The sequence below is a fragment of the Trematosphaeria pertusa genome (genome assembly GCF_010094035.1).
Source record: "Trematosphaeria pertusa strain CBS 122368 unplaced genomic scaffold BU26scaffold_26, whole genome shotgun sequence".
NCBI lineage: Eukaryota > Fungi > Ascomycota > Dothideomycetes > Pleosporales > Trematosphaeriaceae > Trematosphaeria > Trematosphaeria pertusa.
Window position 1 is genome coordinate 24,011 of NW_022987237.1, and position 20,787 is coordinate 44,797.

The 20,787-nt window shown below is 41.5% G+C and overlaps 6 protein-coding genes across 6 annotated transcripts; 4 read left to right on the forward strand and 2 right to left on the reverse strand.

The window, feature by feature from the left end:
* Positions 1–9,142: 9,142 nt before the first annotated feature.
* Positions 9,143–9,865, reverse strand: BU26DRAFT_556394 (uncharacterized protein). The gene is made up of 2 exons (XM_033832380.1): positions 9,810–9,865; positions 9,143–9,760 (listed from the first exon to the last, which is right to left on the reverse strand). Exons 1-2 carry the CDS (start codon positions 9,852–9,854, stop codon positions 9,218–9,220), a joined length of 588 nt encoding a protein of 195 aa, XP_033675908.1. The 5' UTR covers positions 9,855–9,865; the 3' UTR covers positions 9,143–9,217.
* Positions 9,866–9,977: 112 nt separating this feature from the next.
* Positions 9,978–11,039, forward strand: BU26DRAFT_611127 (uncharacterized protein; the record flags this gene model as incomplete). Its single annotated transcript, XM_033836046.1, has 2 exons — positions 9,978–10,214; positions 10,356–11,039. Exons 1-2 carry the CDS (start codon positions 10,056–10,058, stop codon positions 11,037–11,039), a joined length of 843 nt encoding a protein of 280 aa, XP_033675909.1. The 5' UTR covers positions 9,978–10,055.
* Positions 11,040–11,051: 12 nt separating this feature from the next.
* On the forward strand, positions 11,052–11,896 carry BU26DRAFT_184387 (kinase-like protein). The gene has a single exon (XM_033820428.1). The coding sequence runs from the start codon at positions 11,145–11,147 to the stop codon at positions 11,694–11,696; it is 552 nt and encodes a 183-aa protein (XP_033675910.1). The 5' UTR covers positions 11,052–11,144; the 3' UTR covers positions 11,697–11,896.
* Positions 11,897–14,364: 2,468 nt separating this feature from the next.
* BU26DRAFT_184390 (uncharacterized protein) lies at positions 14,365–15,155 on the forward strand (the record flags this gene model as incomplete). The annotated part of the gene is made up of 1 exon (XM_033820429.1): positions 14,365–15,155. A coding segment is annotated over exon 1 (675 nt), but the record flags the coding sequence as incomplete, so codon positions are not given.
* A 218-nt stretch (positions 15,156–15,373) lies between these two features.
* On the forward strand, positions 15,374–16,726 carry BU26DRAFT_511737 (kinase-like protein; the record flags this gene model as incomplete). Its single annotated transcript, XM_033827328.1, has 1 exon — positions 15,374–16,726. One exon carries the CDS (start codon positions 15,374–15,376, stop codon positions 16,724–16,726), a length of 1,353 nt encoding a protein of 450 aa, XP_033675912.1.
* A 2,226-nt stretch (positions 16,727–18,952) lies between these two features.
* BU26DRAFT_611132 (uncharacterized protein) lies at positions 18,953–20,620 on the reverse strand. The gene is made up of 2 exons (XM_033836047.1): positions 20,400–20,620; positions 18,953–20,349 (listed from the first exon to the last, which is right to left on the reverse strand). Exons 1-2 carry the CDS (start codon positions 20,564–20,566, stop codon positions 19,104–19,106), a joined length of 1,413 nt encoding a protein of 470 aa, XP_033675913.1. The 5' UTR covers positions 20,567–20,620; the 3' UTR covers positions 18,953–19,103.
* Between the last annotated feature and the right edge of the window lie 167 nt (positions 20,621–20,787).

Consider the following 20,787-nt stretch of genomic DNA (forward strand, 5'->3'; position numbering starts at 1 on the left):
AGGCTACGTACGTATAGAGGTAAAGAAAGTACTATAGTAGACGCTACTAGAAGAAGTCTCTATAAATAGATTTAATTAGTACTTAAAGTAGGTAAGCTACTAGTATTAGGCTATATAAGTACTTAGCTAGAGTAGTCTTTACCTTATACTCTATAATATAATTAGTACTACCTAGGTAGAGTAAATACTTTAGATAGCTAAGTAGTAGATCTAGCTTAAAGAGGTTATATAGTAAGTAAATCTAGATATAGTAAAGGCTAGTTAAAATATTAATACCTAGCTAGAAATAGAGTATATTAAAAGTAGCTTAATAGTAGAGTAAGATAGATTACGTATTAAGGTAAGTATAGTAGCTACTTAGTAGGTAGAAAAGGTAGTAGATAGTAAGAATAAGAGAGAGAATATAAAGAGTACTCTATTATTCTCTATAGACTAGTATTCTTTTCTAGAGTATACACTATATAAGCTATTTTAGCTAGATAGAATAGAATAAAACTCTATAGTTCTAGATCTACTAGTTCTAGAAGTATTTAGTATACGTAAAACCTATACGTATATACTACTCTCTTTAAAATTAATATATAACCTTTATACTAAAATTTATTTTAAGAGAAATTACTTCTAGGTAGACTTTTATCTAGAAATTAAGGTGTAGTTTTAGCTCTACTAGTTCTAGAACTATTTAAAGAATACTTAGTATATATATAAAGAAAACTTAGCGCGCGCGTATAAACTTTCTTTAATTTTAGTAAGAAAATCTACGCGCACTACTCTTACTAAAACTAGCGTAACTTTTACACCTCTACTACTACCTTTATTTTTAAAGAGAAATTAATACAACTATATATTCTATAATAAATTTTTCTTATAAATATTATTTATAATTTTATTTTTACTTTTACCTTTATTTTTATAGAAAAGTTCTATATTAAAAGTCTAATATTATTTTTTATACTAAGAGTTTTTTTAGCTAATAGATAAGCTATAATAATAAAAGAATAGTATTATTTTATTAAGAATAATAGTACTATACTTATATAGAAACTTTAGCTATAGAAAATAAGAGAAGTTAAGATAGTATCTAGACTACTTTTTTTTCTTCTCTTCTCTCTATATATAAAGATAAAAAGTAAGCTAGCTAAAATTTTATAGCTACTTCTTTTTCTACTACTATAAACTAAAAACCTTAAATACTACTAGAATATCTACCTAACGTAACTATAAATAAAAGAATTAAGCGCTATTTATAATAGTAGTAGAGATATAACTATAAATAAAAGAATTAAGCGCTATTTATAATAGTAGTAGAAACGTAACTATAAATAAAAGAATTAAGCGCTATTTATAATAGTAGTAGAAACGTAACTATAAATAAAAGAATTAAGCGCTATTTATAATAGTAGTAAAAACGTAACCTATTCTTATATATATCTACTTTTAATTACCTAATATTATTACTCTCTATACTTCTTTAAGCTAGCGTACTTCTATTAACTCTTTCTCTTATATACCTATAGTTTAGTACTAACTTATAGCTCTAAAATAAGTTATTATACTTAAATAGTACTAAAAAGCTACTTTTAATAAGAAAATATCTACGTTTTACTCTACTTATAGTAGGTATACGCGCTACTACTATAGAAGAGTCTAAGAGTAAATAGATATAGAGTATATATACTTAAAGAATAGCTTAATAGTTTAGCTAGCTATAACTTAAAGTAAGTAGCTAAACCTTCTCTAAACCTACGCCTATATTTAACTCTTATTAGAGGTTTAAACGTAAACTAAGTAAGATAATATTTAAACTATTAACTTATATTTTAGCTATAATCTATATTAACTTATATTTTAGCTATAATTTATATTAACTTAATATTTAATTTATATTAGCTTAATATTAATATTTATATATAGGCTAAAAAGTATTTATATTAACCTACTACTATAATTTATATTAACCTCTAGTTTTTAGATATAGACTAAAAAGTATTTATATTAACCTATTACTATAATTTATATTAACTCTATATTTTTACGTATATATTTATATTAATCTACTTATATTAACCTACTACTATAATCTATACTAATATTATTTTTACTATAATTTATATTAACTTAATTTTTAAAGTATTTATATTAACTTAGTTTTTACTATAATTTATATTAACTTAATATTAATATTTCTATATAAATAAAAAGTATTTATATTAATCTACTATTATAATTTATATTAACTCTCTAGTTTTACTCTATATAGGCTAGAAAGTATTTATATTAACTTAATATAAATAACTCTAATATATATAGCTATAGGTATAAGTAAAAACTTCTCTTACCTAGAGTATATATTTAGATAGAAAATAAACCTTCTAGATAAAAAAGGCTAGGCTATATATCTATAAGTAGGCCTACGTAATAAGTTAGAATAAATAGAGCTCTAGATAAGGTAATTAGAGTTTTACTTACTATATAGACTAAATTATAGTAGTATTAAAGTATATATAACTAGTATATAGAGAGACTAGAGTAATAAAAGTACGTAGAAGTAAGAGAAGTAAGAGTAGTAGAAGAAAAAAAAAAGAATAAAGTAAGAAGAAGAGAGAAGAGAATAGAAGGTAGTAGATAGAAAAAAATTTTCTAAATAAATAGTAGCGCTCTAACTATATAACGTAGATAGTAGAGTAGTATAGTAGTAGTAGAAGTAAAAGTAACGTTAGATTAAAAACTAGTAAAGTAATAGTAAAGGTAAAAGTATTTCTAAGAAAGAGATCTAGTAGAGAGCTATATAGGTAGTACTAGAATACTAGTAAAAACTCTATAAAAAACTTTTTTTATTTTATTACTCTAGAAACGCTATATAATAATATACTTTATTTTTTTTCTCTCTCTTCTTTCTAGTTTCTATCTTTCTTAGTAGCTTACCTATTAACTATATATAAAAGTAGAAACTAAATTCTTACTATCTAGAGCTAAAGAGGTACTAGAATAGCTTTATTAGATATTAGTAGATTATAGTATCTAATAAGTATAATACTACGTAAAAGTTAGCTTATAGATAGTAAGAGAATATCTAAGAGTAGTAGGTTTAGTAAGCCTTCTATACTTACTATTTAGCCTAAAACTTAAGTATATATTCTCTATACTATATATCTCTATATACTATTATATACCTTAGAATTATATAGATTTACTAGTAGCTTATTAGTATTTACCTATATTAGATTATCTGCGTATAGTTATACTAATAGCTCTAGATAAAGATACTTAATACGTAAGCGCTAAATCGCGTTATTAAGCGCTTAGATAAGCTCTAGCTAGTTTAAGATATTCTACTACTTAGCTAACTAGGTATAGAACTCTTAGATTATAATTCTACTCTTAAATAGTAAATTATAAAGCGCGTTAAACCTACTACTAAGCTATATATTAAGAATCTAATATATATACTTAATAGCATCTAGTATTACGTAGTATAGGTTCTTAAAGTTTTTTAGTAGGCGTGCTAGTAGCTTCTTTAGCGTATAGATATATATAGTTACTTTTATATAGACTTTCTTACTAGTATATACTTATAAGAGTAATAGAGTAAGATAGCTATTTTTAAGATAGAAGTAGAGTATTTATAGAGAGAGAGTATATAAGTCTAGAAATAAAGTACTAAAGAGTAGAGTATAATCTTATATACTAAGTAGATTACTAGAGATACTAAGTAGAGTAGTCTTTACTTTAGTTTTATTATAAGTATAGAGTATAGTAGAGATAGCTTCTTAGGTTATAGCTAGTAAAAGAAGTAAAAGAATAGGTTTTAGCGCCTAGCTCTTTCTACGTTTATAGAATATAGCTCTATATAATAAACTTTATAAAGATACCTTTCTATAAAGAGCTAATAGGTTTTATATATATACTCTCTTCTTATTACTAGAAGTATTATCTAGCTCTTCTAGGTATTACTACTCTAGCTTAGAAAACTAGTTAGAGTTAGATACTTTATTATAGTTATTATTAACTATTTTATTATATACTATAATCTCTACTTACTTTATATATCTTTACTTACTAGTTATCTATTAACTATATAAGTTATAGTATTCTTATAGTATCTTAAGAATAGTTAGTATCTCTCTAATCTAGAATCTAGTGTATACTAGGTTAGTAGATAGTATTTAAATAATATTCTATATTAGGTTTACTTCTATTATTATATACTATTACTATACTATTTAACTAGCCTTTACTCTACTTACGTTAATACCTATTAGAGAGCTTTTATAGATATATAATATTTATATATTATCTAGGCTAAAGATAGAAAATATCTATTTTATTTATACTAGTTTAGACTAGACGCTATAGTCTACTTACGTTATAGCTAAGTTATTTAGTAAAACTTTTATAAGTATTAAAGCCTTATTAAAGTTATAGTATAGAATAGCTTAGATATATTACTCTACTATAACGCGTAGTGTTCTTCTAAAATATTAGATAATCTTCTCTACTAGCCTAGGTAGAGCTTACTCTCTAATACTCTATTTAATCTCTTCTATCTTTATAGCGTAGGTTACCTTTTAGGCCTAATTTAGTTATTTACTATCTAGTTTAAATAAAGGTGCTACTTAATTAACCTATAGTCTAGACGCCTAGCTAGAGTAGTACTTTATTAATTCTTTCTACTTAGTATAGGCGACTTCTATAGTTAGTAGAGTAACGCTATCTCTTTCTACTAGTATCTAGGTAATACTATTAAAGAATAGTACTTCTATTCTAGTAATTACCTTATTAAATAGCTCTACTACGTAGATAAAAGTATTAGCTAGCCTATTACCTACTAGATAAGTCTAACGTAACTATAGTATATCTATAATAGATAGGTTATATAACTAGATATATATCTACGCTAGAATTATTAGAAGGTATCTAATATTAGAGTTAGCTACCTAGTAGTCTACTATATAATTATAAATAGTCTAATAGATAAATTACTATACTCTTATCTTATATATCTTAGCTTTAATAAGAGTTATAGAAGCTCTAATACTTCTATAAAGGCTATTATAACCTATATCTAGATATAAGTATTTATATACGTTAAGTATAGATATATAGAGTAACTATACTTTAAACTTAGTAGAAATCTATAGTATTCTCTATCTCTTAATAGAGTTTTATAGACTAAGCCTATAGTAACGCTAGAGCTATAGCTTATTCTAGACAACCTATATAGAAAACTAGTTAGTAACTTAGCTATAGATCTAGTAGTAGCTATACTAGATAGATAGTATTTACTCTAGTATAAAGTAGCCTAGAGAGAAGCGTAGTATCTACGCTAGTACTATAGTAAAGATAGTATTTAGCTTCTACTCTACTATAGAGGTAATATTACCTATACTAGATATAGAGTTTATAGTCTATATAGCTATCTCTACCTCTAGTATCTACTAGTTATATTTAGTAAGCTAGAAGTTATTAATATATTTAGTAGATAGGTACTAGTAGTCTTAGTACTCTAGCGTGTTAGGCGCTACTTCTAGCTCTAGAAGTAGCGTATAGCTAATAATTTCTAATAGGTTACTAGGTAACGCTAGAAGTAGTAGAAAGTTTATTCTAAGCTCTTACCTATTACTAAAGAAAGCTATATCTAAGTAATAAATAGAAGAGTAGATACATATTTTATTATTCTACTAGTACTATAGAATATATCTATAGTTTAGCTTAGATAGCTACTACTCTACTAGCTAAAGCGTAGCCTATAGCTAAAGCTACTTCTAAAAGTAGATAGAGACTTTAAATAAAAGATTCTAGAAAGGTAGATATCTCTTAAGCTATAACGTAAACTACTCTTTAATAATATTATACTCTTTTACTTACGCTAAACCTTTAGCGCGTAGAATATTTCTAGCCTTAGTAGATATATCTATACTTTCTACTCTTATACTAGCCTAAGAGTAGATAGATATATTAATAGTAGGCTACCTATTCTAGAATATAGAGTCTTAAAGCTAAAATATCTAGATATAGTTATACACTATCTTATATAGAATAGTAGTATAGCTATTTAGTTCTACTTACTTAAAACTAAGGTTAAGCTAGAAGTCTAAGAGTAGAATATAGTTCTAATTCTAGTAGCGCTTTATTATAGCTATAAATATCTTCTAAACTATAGTAAATATTTTCTACTTACTAAAGGTAGCTAGTTTTATATTATACTTAGATAGAATAATTATAGACTAGTTAAACGTGTTACTAGAAAGATAGGTATCTTATATATTATATATAAGTAGAATTATATAGTTCTATAGATTACTAAGTAGATCTAAAGCTACTAGAATCTAGACGTTAATCTAGCTACTAGTTAACTCTATATTAGTAGCTATAATCTTACTCTTTACGTTTATCTTAGTACGTATTTTCTTCTATAAGTAGAAATAATAGTATCTTATACTATAAGAGTAGACTACGTCTAATATAAAAAGAAGAATATATTCTATCTAGAGAGCTATAGTATAGTTATTAAGGTACTAGGTAGAAGTCTAAACTTTCTATCTATTAGAGGTAGTATATACTAATAGTATACTAGAGAAAAAGACGTAGTAGTTCTATTCTCTAGCTACGTAGAATAGTATATTCTTATAGTATATAAGGTTTACGTAGTAGAAAAAGATATACTAATCTACCTAGACTATTTATATAAAGAAGAAGTAGAAATAGATCTTTATATTATATTTATTATATCTAAAGACGTATAGATAGAAAGGTAAGAAGATAACACTATTAACGTTAAACTATCTTTAGATATTAAAGAGTCTATACGCGTCTTAGTACTTATACTTAGAGGTATTAAAGCTAAGTAATAAAGGCTGTAGAGGCTTCTATATAGCGTCTAGGTAGACTCTAGTTAGTAAAGCCTTCTAATTTAGATAGATAGACGTATTTCTATTATATAATTCTATTAGTTTTAGTAAGCTTAATAGCGCGTATCTATATAAGGTAAATACTAGTACCTAGCCTAGACTTCTATAAAGAAGCTTAGTAATATACTAGAGCGTAAACTCTTCTAGTTACTTAAAACACTTCTATTCTTTATTTTTATAAGTATAATTATACTCTAGGTAGTAGATAATTACCTGTATAGTAGCTTCTTAAGCTAGTAATAGGCTACTATTAGTATTATCTTTAATACTATAGTAAAGTAAATTTAGAGAAGAGAAGAGCCTAGTACTAAGTACTCTACTAATATAGAAGTAGGTATAGATATAGGTAGAAGTATTACTAAAGATAAAAACTAAGTCTAAAGTAGTTATAGAAAGGCTAGTCTTAAGGTTATAGCTTACTAAAGAAGTAGATAGCCTCTAGAGTATACCTCTAGGTTCTAGTAGCGTAGTAGAAGCGTTTATAGAGCTAATCTAGTTACTATACTAGCTATATAGCTAGTTATAATCTAAAATACTATTAGACTACCTAGCTAGAGACTACCTAGCTAGTAATAAAAATCTAGTAGAGAGTAATATAGGCTCTTCTAGCTCTTCTAGCTCTTCTAGCTCTTTTAGCTCTTTTAGCTCTTCTAGCTCTTCTAGCTCTTCTAGCTCTTCTAGCTCTCTTAGAAGTAGATATTTATTAACGTATAGGCTACTATAGCTACCTATACTATTAGTACTTATATTACTATTAGCTCTTCTAGAGATACTATTCTAGTAGCTTCTAATAGTAATAGCTTATAAATATACCTAGTAGCTACGTCTACTCTAGATAATTAGTAAGCTAATTAATATTAATATTATCTACTCTATTAAAATTATTAGACGCTAGGTCTTATACCTTATTAACGCTACTTACGTTATTCTCTTTTTTAGTCTCTACTTTACTCTTACTATTTATACTATAGCTAGCTTTTATAGTAGCTCTAGATATATACTTCTACTAAATACTTTATACTACTATTTTATTCTTATCTTCTTTACTATATTATCTCTTAATCTTAATAGATCTACTATACTATATTTAGTTATTATACACTTTCTATACTATCTATAGTATAGTAACATTAGGCTTAGAAGGCACTATTTAGAATTCTAGTTAGGTTTTAAGTATATCTACTTAGAAGTTAGTAAGAAGACTTATAGTAGAGGTAGTCTTTTTTTTTAAGAAAAGTAGTCTAGAAGCTAATATTTATACTCTTAGCTTACGTATACACTACTAATACTAATATCTTTCTTCTCTTCTTTTTACGTTATTACGCTTACCTTCTTTAAACGCTTACCTTACTCTACGCTAACTTAGCCTTCTTTTTTTAAGCGTCTATATTATATTTCTAAAAGTAACTAGGTTAGTAAGGCTCTTAGAGTAGTATCTTAACAACTTACTACTATAATACTAACGCTAAGATAATACTTTTACGCGTAGTATAGATAAGACTAGAAAGTAAAGCTTATATAGAATAGGTATAGAAAAGCTACTATAAAGAAAAAATAAGAAGAAGAAAGATATACTACTATAGTAGTTACTAGGTATAAGGTAATAGTTATAGTAGTAGTAGAATATTAGAGAAAAATAGCTACGCTACTACTACTAGTAGTAGTAAGTAGTAGAATATTAGAAAAAATAGCTACGCGCGCTACTAGTAGTAGTAAGTAGTAGAATATTAGAAAAAAAATAGCTATACGTAGTAGCTAATAGTAGAATATTAGAAAAAAATAGCTACGCTACTACTACTAGTAATTTAAGTAGTAGAATTACTAGTAGTAGTAGCGTAGCTATTTTTTTCTAATATTCTACTAGAGTAGCTACGCGTAGTAGCTAGTAGTAGAATATTAGAAAAAAACTCTAATAAAGTATAGCGCTATTTGCTAGCCTAGAGAGGTATTAGAAAAAACTTAATTTAGATATAGTGCGCCTTACTTAATCTTACTTATCTAATATCTATAACATTAAACTACTACCTAAACCTAACTCTAAGCTACTAATACTATAGAAAATATTAAGGTTTTACTTAGTTATTTAAGAAAACTAAGTTAGTTTTTATTAATTTTTCTTACTAAGAAATTATAGATAGTTTACTTATATAGATAGTTTACTTATAAAGTATATTAAACTATTATAAGACTTTTAGAAATATAAAAAGTATAATATTTAGTAACTTTTTATAGGTTATTATATTTTAAATAGTTTAAGCTTATTTTTAGAGATTTTATTCTCGCAAGAGGTACGTTATACTATATTCTTATAGGTAGCCTAAGGCTTCTTTAGCCTCTATAGCTTTCCCTATATGTTGCGAATGCCGCTGCTTTGGCACGGGACCCACGGTTCGATCCTCGCTCTCCAGCTTCCGCTTTTTCGCAATGTATGACGGTCGTGTCTCAGATCGTCGTGGCAATGCTCGTAGCGGCGCAGCGACACCCGGCGGAGTCGCAAGGACGGTCGAACACGGTGTCGGCGTCCGCGGCGGACTCATAACGCGTGTGGGGGAGGCTACCGGAGTGCCTGGAGTTGGCGGCGACATGTGTTGGATGAAATCGCGGATGGTATTATGCGCGGCACTCTGGTGTTGTGCGCGCAGTGTCGGAGGCGTGTGACCCGGGCGGGAATTCGCGGCGTGAGCGGCATAGATGCGTTCGCGGAGGGGGAAGACTTCCTGCAGCCAACGCAGACGGTGGCAGAGGGCCTCGTAGAACACGGCGTCGAACTGCGCGTTGGCGCTATGGACGGGCGTGCTGGGTCGAGGCAGGAGATGCTTGCCGTGGGTTTCCACGACGTTGGCGAGGACCTGGCACGGTTTGTTAGTTGGAGCATTAAACAGTAGCAAGCCAACATACTCCAAATAAAGGCTGCGCATCTGGCGCAGCCGACTTGTCGGGCATGGCCGATGGTGCGCTGGTGATGAGTCGATCAGGATGCGAAGTAGCTGCTTAGCTCAGCACGCTTATCTCATCTGTGCATTCACCCCCACCGGTGCCCCACGCCAGGAGCAGCCACAGCAGTAGCCACAGCGGCCGCCTGAAACCACGACAACCTTGGAACTCATCCGGCTTCAATCAACGTATATGCCATAGCAAGCTTCCATGTCGGCTCTAGCGACACCCGCACGCGATGCGCCCACGTCCGCCCCTTGCGCCTTCGCGGAACTCGTCCCTGCAAATGTGCTAGCCAAAGACGCTTTCGACGCCGTTGCTGAAGCCAGCCTGCAACAGCCCCAGCCCTACTTCGCCGCCTTCATGCGCGTGGAGAGCAGCTGAGTATTCGATCCCGCCGTGGCAAGGTACCGTGAGCGTGGGTCCGACGATTTGCTCCATTCAGACGAATTTCCCACTGAGGTGGACACGGATACTGAGGCAGCGCAACGCAAGGACCACCAACTGTAGAATGGCGCCTTCCACTTCAACCTGCCGACTCGTGACCCACAGCGCTTCCCAATATGGATCGCGGGAAAGGGCAGAGACACGGAGCCTGATGCAACACAGCTTCGACTGACAGCGGGCTCTGGCACAGCTAAACATGCCATACGTGGGAAGCATGTGCGCTTTTCCTTATCCCCAAAGACCGGCTACCTCGTTATCAGGGCCTACCCTCCCGCCGCAACAAGTCTAGCAGTTAACGGCGTGCCCCTAAACATGGAGCCCTACACTTTGCACGAAAACACAGCAAGGGTTAGGATTGGTGAGCTTGAGTACCTGTTTCGCTACACGACCTTCGCCCAGTCGAAGCAGTTCCTAGAGGCGCGCAACCTCTTCGTTTCGCTACAGCACCCAGACTCGAGCAAAGGCCTTGCCTTGACGCCTACACCCGCCCCAACAACCCGCAGCATAGGCGAATGGACGTTACAGAAAGAGCTTGGAAAAGGAGCGTCTGGGGCCGTGTACTCGGCGACAAGTCCGCGGGATGAGGTGGTGGCGATCAAGCTGATCGTGAGGAACCAGCGCTCAGCTGCGTCAGTGAAGAATGAAGTACAGACCCTGACAGCCATCACTGAGGCAGCAAAGGCAGCTGCATGCTCCCATATTGTCGCACTACGAGGTTCTATCTACCCAAACGGGCTTGAGGAGTAGAACCAGGAGATCGTTTTCGATGACGTATGCCTTGTTCTCACTCCTGCTGCGGATGCCACCCTTCTAGATCTCATCCGGGATGCAACCGTGGATATAAAGCTCAGGATGTCTCTCCTGTGTGATGCGCTGCGCGGCCTCCAGTTCCTCCATTCGCAAAGCTACATCCACCGCGACGTCAAGCCCCAGAACATCAGCATGTACGCCAACCATGCAGTACTCCTAGATCTCGGCAGTGCCACCCGTCTATCTTCCCCCACAGCCACCCTCTCCGCAACGCCCGGTCGATTTGGCACCATTGAATACCTGGCTCCTGAGTTTGAGAAATCCGAATATGGCACAGCTGCGGATGTGTGGGCCCTTGGTGTGTCAGCCTTCGAACTCTTGTACCGCTACCACCCATTCAGGCACAGCAAGAACCCTTGGCGAGCGGGTGCTGAATACCTGCAACCGGCCTTCCGGCAACAGGAGCAGATGGCTGTCCAGCTCCTCCGGAGTTCCAAGGACGGTGTGGGCGGCGTTATACTGCGCATGCTGCGCTATCAATGGTCAGAGATTAATTCAGCCATGCGAATATCGGCCACAAGAGCCCTCGAGTTCCCTTGTTGGGACGCGCTTGATGAGAGCTACTCACCGCCAAGGAAGCTGGCCAAGAAGTAGGTGGGTGGTGAGATTCTTCTGTGGTGGAAGGGACGGCATCAACGGAGTCTCCGGCATGAAAACATTTCATTGTATTGGCCCTGGTTGTTTTATGGGCTCTGGAGTAGCATTTGGTAACGGATATCAACGGTTGCAGCCTGATAGCCTCAAAGTGGAGGTCCACTTGTACTTAGAAGTCACTGTACCCAAGCTCCTACAAGATGATGGTGGTGATGATAACTGAATGCGCATACATGAGGTCCAGCGCTGATAGCTTCACCGTATGAACGCGATAGCCCCGAAGTCTTAATTGTCAAACCATCACACACAACAACAACTGTTCACCGATCGAGTTCTCTTAATCCATCTCCTGCTCTCACTCCTACTCCCGCTCCTGCTCCCACTCCTCGTGCTCCCGACCTTGGCAATAAGATTCATCACGACAGCGTAAGATTCTTCATAACAGCGTCACAAGGGAGGAGATGTGTGTTATAGAAACAAGTATTCCAAGCTCTGAATCAGAGCTCCGTTTGATATAAAGACCTTGGGCTGGCAATACCCTGCCGTTCTCACATCTGCCCTTTTGATAATCACGAGTCGCAATGGCTGCTCTTCCTACGTACGAGCGGAACGGAAAAGCTCGACGTTGGGGGGTGGTTCTTGAAGATACATGCTATTAATTTCTACGTTACATGGCTTCTTCCTTTATGGGCCTCCTTAGGGCCGATACACAATAGGCTCTTGGGCTGGAATTGAGATTACAAGAAGAATATTTGACTCTAGACCTTCCTGTGTGGCTTCCGCTGTATCCTCGTTTACATTTATAAGAGCCTCTCAATAGGTTCCATCAAGCTTAGGGCGAAGAGTTGGAAGAAACTAAAGCAATTTTGTACTTTTATTATCATCAACTTCACGAATGTAATTAAATCCATGAATGTAAATGAAATAATGGCGGTTCTCTGCTGGTCCTGGAGCGGCATTTAGCTTAGCAATAACTGCTGCCCCAACCTCAACCAGCAATTTTACCAGACACTCAATCAAAAGTGATATCCTACGCAACTGCCGCTTTCCTGTACTTCACATCGTTCTAGAGCATGAGCCGCATCGACGACTTACATGGGCGATAGTGAAGCGTCCCCAGGCTTAAGTGTTGCTCCCTGATCAAAGCATTTCTGAAAGTTTCCACAAGCCACAAACCGGCGAAGTGGGCTTCAGCAGTCCGTAGCTGATCTAAATGCTGAGACCCGACCCAGTCCTATCGCACATTTGAATACCAGCTCTCTGGCCACAGATACAGTCCTTCTCTGATGACCCCATTTGTTTCTTTGTGATATGGTTTTGGAAGAGGACAAGAAAGGGGGGAAATAGATGTTGAGGGAAAATCCTCTACCTTGCGAGTGGCCGTTGTGGCCTGAACTGGGTGCGTTAATTAAAAGCTGGGATGCGACGTACGCTGCGTAAATCATAGGACCAGGAAGTAGGTTAATGTAGAGAGCAAGGATTTGTACCAGGTTGGCCTCGCCGGCCTTTTAGGTGAGAAAGCCCCCCATAGAGGAGGCGAAAAATAGATGCCGGTAGTGGTGGAGAGGCTAGCATTCGTGGGATTAGCTGCTAGAAGAGGTTTTCTTTAATGCCTGTCTAGAGGACACATCAGCTTTTCAGCCACGGTACTCATATACCTGGGACACTGCCTTCTGCATTTTCCAGAGCAAAATGATAAGTCCTATGGGTATGGTAGGAGCGGAGGCGGGTTCCACGTCTCCAGAGAGTCAATAGGAACTTCAGTAATGGTGTTTCAGGCAAAGAGGCCTAGATCGCTATCAGCAAATGTTGCGTCCAGTAATACTTTTTGCGATATTCGAAGTATGAATCGATAACACTGTCTCGCATGCGAAATGCGGATGCTGGCTCACTATATACAAAGGCTTGAATGGCTGATCCAATGTCTATATTAGAGCATGTCTTCGTCCTTTCCAGTTTTCGAAGAGCAAGACCGATGCTGTTCGATGGTATTTTGGAGTCGGATATGTGCCCCAAACTCTTCGACGTGGTGAGATGAAAGCGGGCCGGTAGAGAATGGCGGTATTGGACGGCATCACGGACTTCTCTAGGCGTTATCTCGAATGCGTACTAGAATGGCTTCATGTCTATCGGCATGAGCGTGTCGAAGAGCATGGGTTACGCCCATCATGGTGTCACATCCCTATGTATACCCTGTGATGTGCAAGATGAACATGGAGAACAACATCCTAAAGTACATCATGGCTCTGCATATACATGACCTCAATAACGTCAACCTCAACGAACGCCGAACTCACGCACGAGAAAAGCACTGCCGCTGCAACCCTCTCCTAGACTCTCGTGTAATGCCTTCGATCTCTCCAGTGCGCCTAACCCTGATGTTGCTCAAGTCCAATAACAAGCACGAGTGGCCAGTTATCTTGTTGTCTGCCAACAGGAACACATTCCCAAATTATGGCAGAAGACATGACCCTCTCGCCGTCGACCTTAAGCATGAGCAAGGTGTCCTTGGACAACTCATGCGCGCAGCCGCCTGGACTATGGAAAGATGAGGCAATCCCAGCAGCTGGCTAAGTAGATGTTCGCAACTGCCAGTGCGCATGTCAATCCCGTGCAAAGAACACGACTCACTTGACTGCCTTACTTTCTCGATAGTGTATCTCCTCAATCCAACCCCTCCCGGCTGCTGTTCAGATATGCTTCCTACTCCCTGCCCACTCTCCTCAGATTCCATACACTATGCAGTACCGTAATTGTGTCCAGGACGGTTGAGCTAACCCTTCAATGCGCCGGGGGAAGTTGTTATGGCGTCATGGGTTATTCCGCTTCGCGATGCGCCCGCTCCGGCGCACGCTGGTTATATCGCCTGGGTCGGCCTTCTTTCGTGGCCGGGAATGCCGTGCGGACTTTGGTTTTGCTTGCGCTTGCATCCGCTTGGCATCTGCTAGAGCCTGTGCAGCATGGGCTTGGAGGAAGGACAGTGTGTCGGTGACGAACTGCGCGTGGCCAAGGACGGTCGTGGTGCGGATGGGCGTGATGACGTTGAAGGGGATCTTCGATTCAACCAATGCGAGAACGAAGTCCAGTTTTCTATCCTCCATGCGCTGCTCGAGCTCCGCCGTCTGCTGCTGGAGCCGGCGCGCAACTTCGGCTTCCACTTCCTTCACGCCCCGCGCGCCCGCCTCCCGATACGCCGCCACGATGAGCTCTTCAAGATCCTCCCGCGCCATCAACGGCACGGACCTTCGGTTGTATCGCTTATCCCACTGGTCGACGTACGTCTCAGCGAGCGGCCAGGTGTGTGCGAAGCTTGTGACCGGTTGCGTGCCGGCAGACGTCTTCAGATTCTCGCTCGGATCAAGTGCGGCAGGCGACGATAGGGGAGAGAAGGACGGACTGGGAGGCAAGCGGTCGAGGGAGCTGGTGCCGTCCATGATAGGCGAGGTGTTGCGTGCAGTGCGAGGGTGTGGAGTTGCAGGCGCGGCCTCGAGAGCTAAGCGCGCCAAGACGAACCGCGTGGAGCGGCTAGCCTGTTTCGGTGAGGCGTACCCCGCCAACGTTATTGACCGCTGCGCGTCCTCTCTACCATCCTTTGCTTTGCCATTGACACAATCTCATCTATCACGATGGATAAAGCTTCGGCTCGCCTCATCCTTGTTCCTGTCTCGAAGCGTGCTATGCAGACCGCCCAGCATCATCTACGAAAGGAGAAACGCCTGTGCGACGCGCCTATCGTTGCGCTCCACCAGGATATGAGGACTGCGAAATTTCTCCTCGGTGCAGGCAAATACTGCCATGTTATTTTGCATGCCGACACGACTGGCAAGGACATCGGATACATCAACTCTACGCATGCAACGATCATCCCAGACCCCGACACCGAGGACGTCGAAATCCATAATGTATCTGCCACGACTACCTTCAAGCTCTCCAGCCTTACGACAGAACCGATGGAGCGCAAAACAGTCCGTTCCGGGTCTTACGAACGCATCCACCCCGGGACCACATGGCAGTTGCAGCTCGCACTGGGCGTCCTATTTAACGTCTACATTCCATGTGGCGGTGACCAAACCCATTCAGTTGTGACGTTACCAACTGCGCCATCCAAGAAATCCGCTGCTCGTCCCCAACCAGCCAAGCGCCGGACAAGCAGACAGTCGGGCGAAGACCAGATAGCACCTATGTTGGCACCGACGCAGATCAGTCCTCCGAGTCTGGCCAGGCCCAAACACGACGCTCTCCGGGTTGCTGCAGCAACGCCCACCACTCATGTATACAGAAAAGAACGGGGTGGGCAAGTCGTTGCGGTAAAGAAATGTCGGAAACCGGAACTCGAGTCTTCAGTTTCGACATGGGAACGTGAATACAGGATACTCGACCATCTTCGCCGTCCGTGGCTCAGTCCTCACATTGCGAATTTGATCCGCTATGATGCGATGAAACTGATACTGGAGCTTGAGTTTATTGGACCAGATTTGGGGAAGCGAATTGATGCGTGCAAGATGTCGACGATCCAACCTGCAACGCAGAATCTCATCTGGCACCATATCAGTCAGGCGTTGGTTTTCATCCACAAACAGGGAATTACCCACTGTGACATCAAAGCCGAGAATGTCCTCCTTACTCCCGGTGATAGCAGGGCTGTGCTTTGCGACTTCGGCTGTGGTGCCTTTGGACATGAGCGGGCTCACAGCGGTGGCACTCCACGATATATTGCGCCCGAATATGCGACAGCAAATGAACGCGGCCTGCCCGGCGATATTTGGGCGTTTGGCGTAACCATGATGTTCGTACTGAGGCTCATCCCTCTGCCTGTCCAACCTGGCTGGGACATTTCCAAAGTGCCGAGGGAGCCAGCTATCCGAGCAAAGATGTTCGAGTGGATTGGTGGATTGCGAGCTGTGACGGTTCCGGAGTCGGAGGCATTAGTTAAGAGAATGCTCGAGGTGAAACCGCGCAATCGAATCACCGCAGCTGAGTTGGTGGAAGAAGTTGGCATGAGGATCCAAAGGCATCTCTTGGCTGCATAAAATGGACCACACTTACCCAGCACCCAGCGCACGGGTTCTGGCTGCATCTATCCTCGAGGGCACCTCACGCTCACAGAAGTCAACGATGATGCGGAATCGCACCCCATGGCAACCGGATGCCATCCCGAAACAGACCGAAAGACATCTTCATCAGTCCACTATCCTCCTCCCTCTCGTCGCTGTTCGGCAGAGGAAGCTGAACCCGCACCATTCCAGTCTTTGCTGCACGGTGAGATCCTTTACATGAGGTTCCCATCATACCACATAGCACATCTACACCGGCGGCCGTTCATGGCCTATCGACAAGCATATATGGCACCAGCCGCTTTCGGCAGGCGATGTGCCCGGCAGTCGTACGTCGTGAGTCTCATCCGATGCTCATTTCACCACGCCACTTACTCCCTGCCATGGACGGCAAGATAAGGGAATTCTGCAGACACTACTACGGATCAATGGGACAGAGCTAAGCCGCCAAACCGGCCTCTATTTCGCACAACTTAGCTTCCATCCCCTGGGCCTTTCAGCTACGACCGCATCTGTACAACCAAGGCGATCAAACCTTCCCCTCGACGATTAGCTTAGAAGCTGTCCCTTCATGCGAACTCGTCAGGAACATACGGGTCAGCGGGACTCGACGTCGTGGGTACAGTTACAACCCGGTCGGGACCTACGATTCTTTAATGATATGAAGCTGATGCCAATCATCCGCCATTAGGGTGGGAAGAAGAAGCTCTTGTGCAGGTTGAGCGCTGAAATGACGGTTGCAGGTTTCCTATTTCCGAGAAGACGACTTTCGAGGGCCCGCAACGCTGGAACTGTGCAGGGCCTGGTCTGCCAAGCCTACCCCATCCTTCCAAAAGCTCGAATTGGCATTCTATACGACACTAAAACGCGATGCATCATCCCCAGAATGCTATGGCAGATGCTACTCCTTCCGACGCTATACACAATGGGCTGATCTATGTTCCAGACCTTTCTCCCCTTGCGTCCCAAACGTTCCGCTGAAGCGCAGATCCCTCAGCCCTTTCGAACTCGAGCTCCCACGGTAAGCCGTCCCGCCGAAGCGCCATTGCCTGTTCCAGTCGAGGAGCCCCTGCAGCTCTCTACTTCGGACACGGCTCACAGACTTCCCGAAGCACCGCCTGTCGCACGTCATAGCCTCAACATGGTCGTCGCAAGTTGCCTAAGCCAGCACCACCACGTGGCTGTTACCGCCTTACAGTGACCAGTCGTCAGCCATCGATTTGCTGCTTCCGACCGAAATCCAATCCCACAACATTATAAAGGAGATGCTGCACGCAACCGAACAGCACCGTCTACAAGCTGTAGGACACTGCGAGCGACTCCAAGTGAACACACGCAGCTGGACTACGGCGTATGACGGCCTCACCGTTGCCCTTCAAAAGTGCTCCGAAGTGTATTCGCGAGTAGCTGCGGAGAATCAGGCACTGAAAAATCAGGCGGGCGGCCTCAATGGTCATGTGTGGGAGAGAACACGATGCACATGTGACTCGCAAATTAACCGCAGCCACTCTACCAGCCAGACTCCCAACTCAATGCAATTGCCTGAAAAGACAAGGGGCTCTCACGTCGCCTAAGCGACCGCGAGTGCTCGGGAGATGTCTCTGACCGAGATGGGTGCCCGCTTTCTTACGTAGCTAGGGATGATTTGGAAGAGTATCCCTACTCTCTGGGTGTACGTATAGTCAGCCGCATTTAGTTGTCGTCAGATGAACCAATCTACATTCTTACCTGGAGATGATCTCATTTAGATTTACCCTTAGCCTGCACCCATCTGCGTTCCACCCATCACTCTTCTCTTGCCTGGCCGCCCGAGCAACAGACTTTGTTAAGCCCTAAAAGTACGACCCATCGTAAAAATGTTTATTTGAAGTCCTCGGCTCACGCCGAAAGGTGCCCGTGGACCGCATCATATCACGGGACTCCAGTCACCATCGTAGCGGTTACACCTCTTACATTAAATGCCCGCTCTCGATGCCTCCCCCCTCCTCCATCCCCCATTTTTTCTCCTGGATCTTGAACATTCGCTGGAGTCCTTGACTCTAATTACCTCGATTCGCGGTAAACCCGTGTGCGCTAGTTTCACTAGTCAAATGTGGTAGTAACTTCAGTGGGAGCAGGCAGAATGTCTGTAGAAGCTGAAAATGGGGCTGGCTCTGCCCTTGTATATCTTTCCATATGGGGCAGATGACTGCCCATCAAATAGAATGTTATTTTTGGGGGGGCTGGCAGGTCATAGCCTCAACCGATATTAAGGGTCGTTCTATCAATTGACTAACCCCCAAGCGAATGGAGAAGGACAAGTTTCCGTAGCATGTACGTTGTACTGACAAGCGACTTCTATTATACTGTCTATTCATCTTCCGCACCCGTTCGAAGTTTCCAAAGACTTTGACGCGGCCGCTTGCAATTTCCTAATGCGAGCGCTGCGTCGAAGGCTGCTGGGATTCTGTGACCTTGTGTTCGTCTTTGCGTCCCGCGATGTTGTTTTCTGCAGTGTTGCCTTCCGTCGTGTACCGCTCTCCTTGCACTGTTGCTGTTGCTGCTGCTTCTTTTGCTTCTTCATCATGGGCTGCTCTGTGGGTTCCTCCACAGCCTCGTCATCGACCTGGCGTCCTCGCTTCCTAGACCTCTTAACTGGATTAGCTGGAGGCGCGTCCAGCTCTTCCGTAGGCATCTGACTTAGAGCCCATTGCGTCCGGAGAAGCTGGCGAGATTCGTCTGCCTTTGCGTCTCGATGCGCTGCTGTTTTTCGCATGACTTGGTTGGTGAGCTTATTGCGTGATACACTTTGCGAGCCACGTCGGTGTGGGTCGCTCAGCGGCTTGGGATTAACCTCATAATGACGTTGGGTCTCAGATGTGGTGCACCTGTCGAGGCACCAGTACTCGAACTCGAGGTATTCGATCCACGTCACTCGCTCGCTCTGCTGCTTCGGGTCTTCGAGGAGATCAAAGGCCTCAGTAAAACTGTGACCACCCAGGCGGCGACGCGCAGCCTCAACATATTCGTCGAAGGTCCCGCCGCAGACCTCCCCAAAGCTATCCTGCTTCCGCTGGCGGCGGAGTTGTTCCTGCTGCCACATCTGGTAGATAGTCTCGTCGAAGTACGGCGCGGTCGTCATCTTACCAAGCCCAGTAGATTCGAAGTAGCGCCGTTTCTCGTCCCGAAAAGCCGCCAAGTTTTCGTCACCCGTCATGTCCACTCCGCGGTTATTGCCCTGCCATCTCCGAAACTCCCTCCAGCGCTCAAGCGGACGCGAAAAGACGCCCAAATCATCCGGATTCAGAGGGAAAGTCAGATTTCCCAGCCACGGTCTCAGCATCTCCACATAGTCTGCAGGGCTCTCGTAGATCTTGTCCAGGGTCTCCAACGAACAAGGCGGCCGGCCGCCATCGTCAATAAGTTCGTAGTAACACCGGATCTGGTGCTCCTTACCCACGCCAGGCTGGGGCGACAGCGATGGTGACCTTGCAAGGCGTGGTGACGAGGAAACGTGTTCTTGCGACGTTTCTCCTTCTGAGCGTACGCCATTGAGCTTTGCGAAAAGCTGGCCGAAATCGAGGGGCTGCGGCGCGGCTTTGGCCCGCGGGCCGAGGGACCTACACGCGCTTTAGCGACGAGCGACATGATCTGGGGCGAGCGGCGGTACATTAACCTCTCAAGGAGTTTCGTCTGCTGGGCCTCAGATACGTCGTCCCAGTCGCCGATGTTTGTGACATCGAATATGTCTCGAGCATCCCGGTTATCTGCTATGTGTCGGACAAGCGCAGAGTCGTCAAGGCGCAAGAGGTGTCTGACCGAATACTGCGGTGCCATAGGTGCACATTTGTCGTCGCGTGCGTCGTCGAGGGCGTTTGGCGGGTCGACGAGTAGGAAGAAGAGCTGTGCAAGGAGCGGGCGCTGACAAGAAGCCAACAAGAAGCCCAGCCGCCGGGGATCGCACGGCCTCACCTACGGTCGATGCCACGCAAGAGCCTCATCGCCCCCATTCGAGCGGCTCTGGTACCTGGTCATTTTTTAGTTTCATGCGATGATTC

What these genes read in the sequence shown, in the direction of transcription:
- BU26DRAFT_556394 (XM_033832380.1), bottom strand. Translation starts at nt 9,854, where the DNA reads ATGCCCGACAAGTCGGCTGCGCCAGATGCGCAGCCTTTATTTGGA. An exon ending in ATGCGCAGCCTTTATTTGGA is followed by an intron (nt 9,761 to 9,809) that starts GTATGTTGGCTT and finishes AAACCGTGCCAG; the next exon opens with GTCCTCGCCAACGTCGTGGA.
- BU26DRAFT_184387 (XM_033820428.1), top strand. Translation starts at nt 11,145, where the DNA reads ATGTCTCTCCTGTGTGATGCGCTGCGCGGCCTCCAGTTCCTCCATTCG.
- BU26DRAFT_611132 (XM_033836047.1), bottom strand. Translation starts at nt 20,566, where the DNA reads ATGGCACCGCAGTATTCGGTCAGACACCTCTTGCGCCTTGACGACTCT. An exon ending in AAACTCCTTGAGAGGTTAAT is followed by an intron (nt 20,350 to 20,399) that starts GTACCGCCGCTC and finishes AAGCGCGTGTAG; the next exon opens with GTCCCTCGGCCCGCGGGCCA.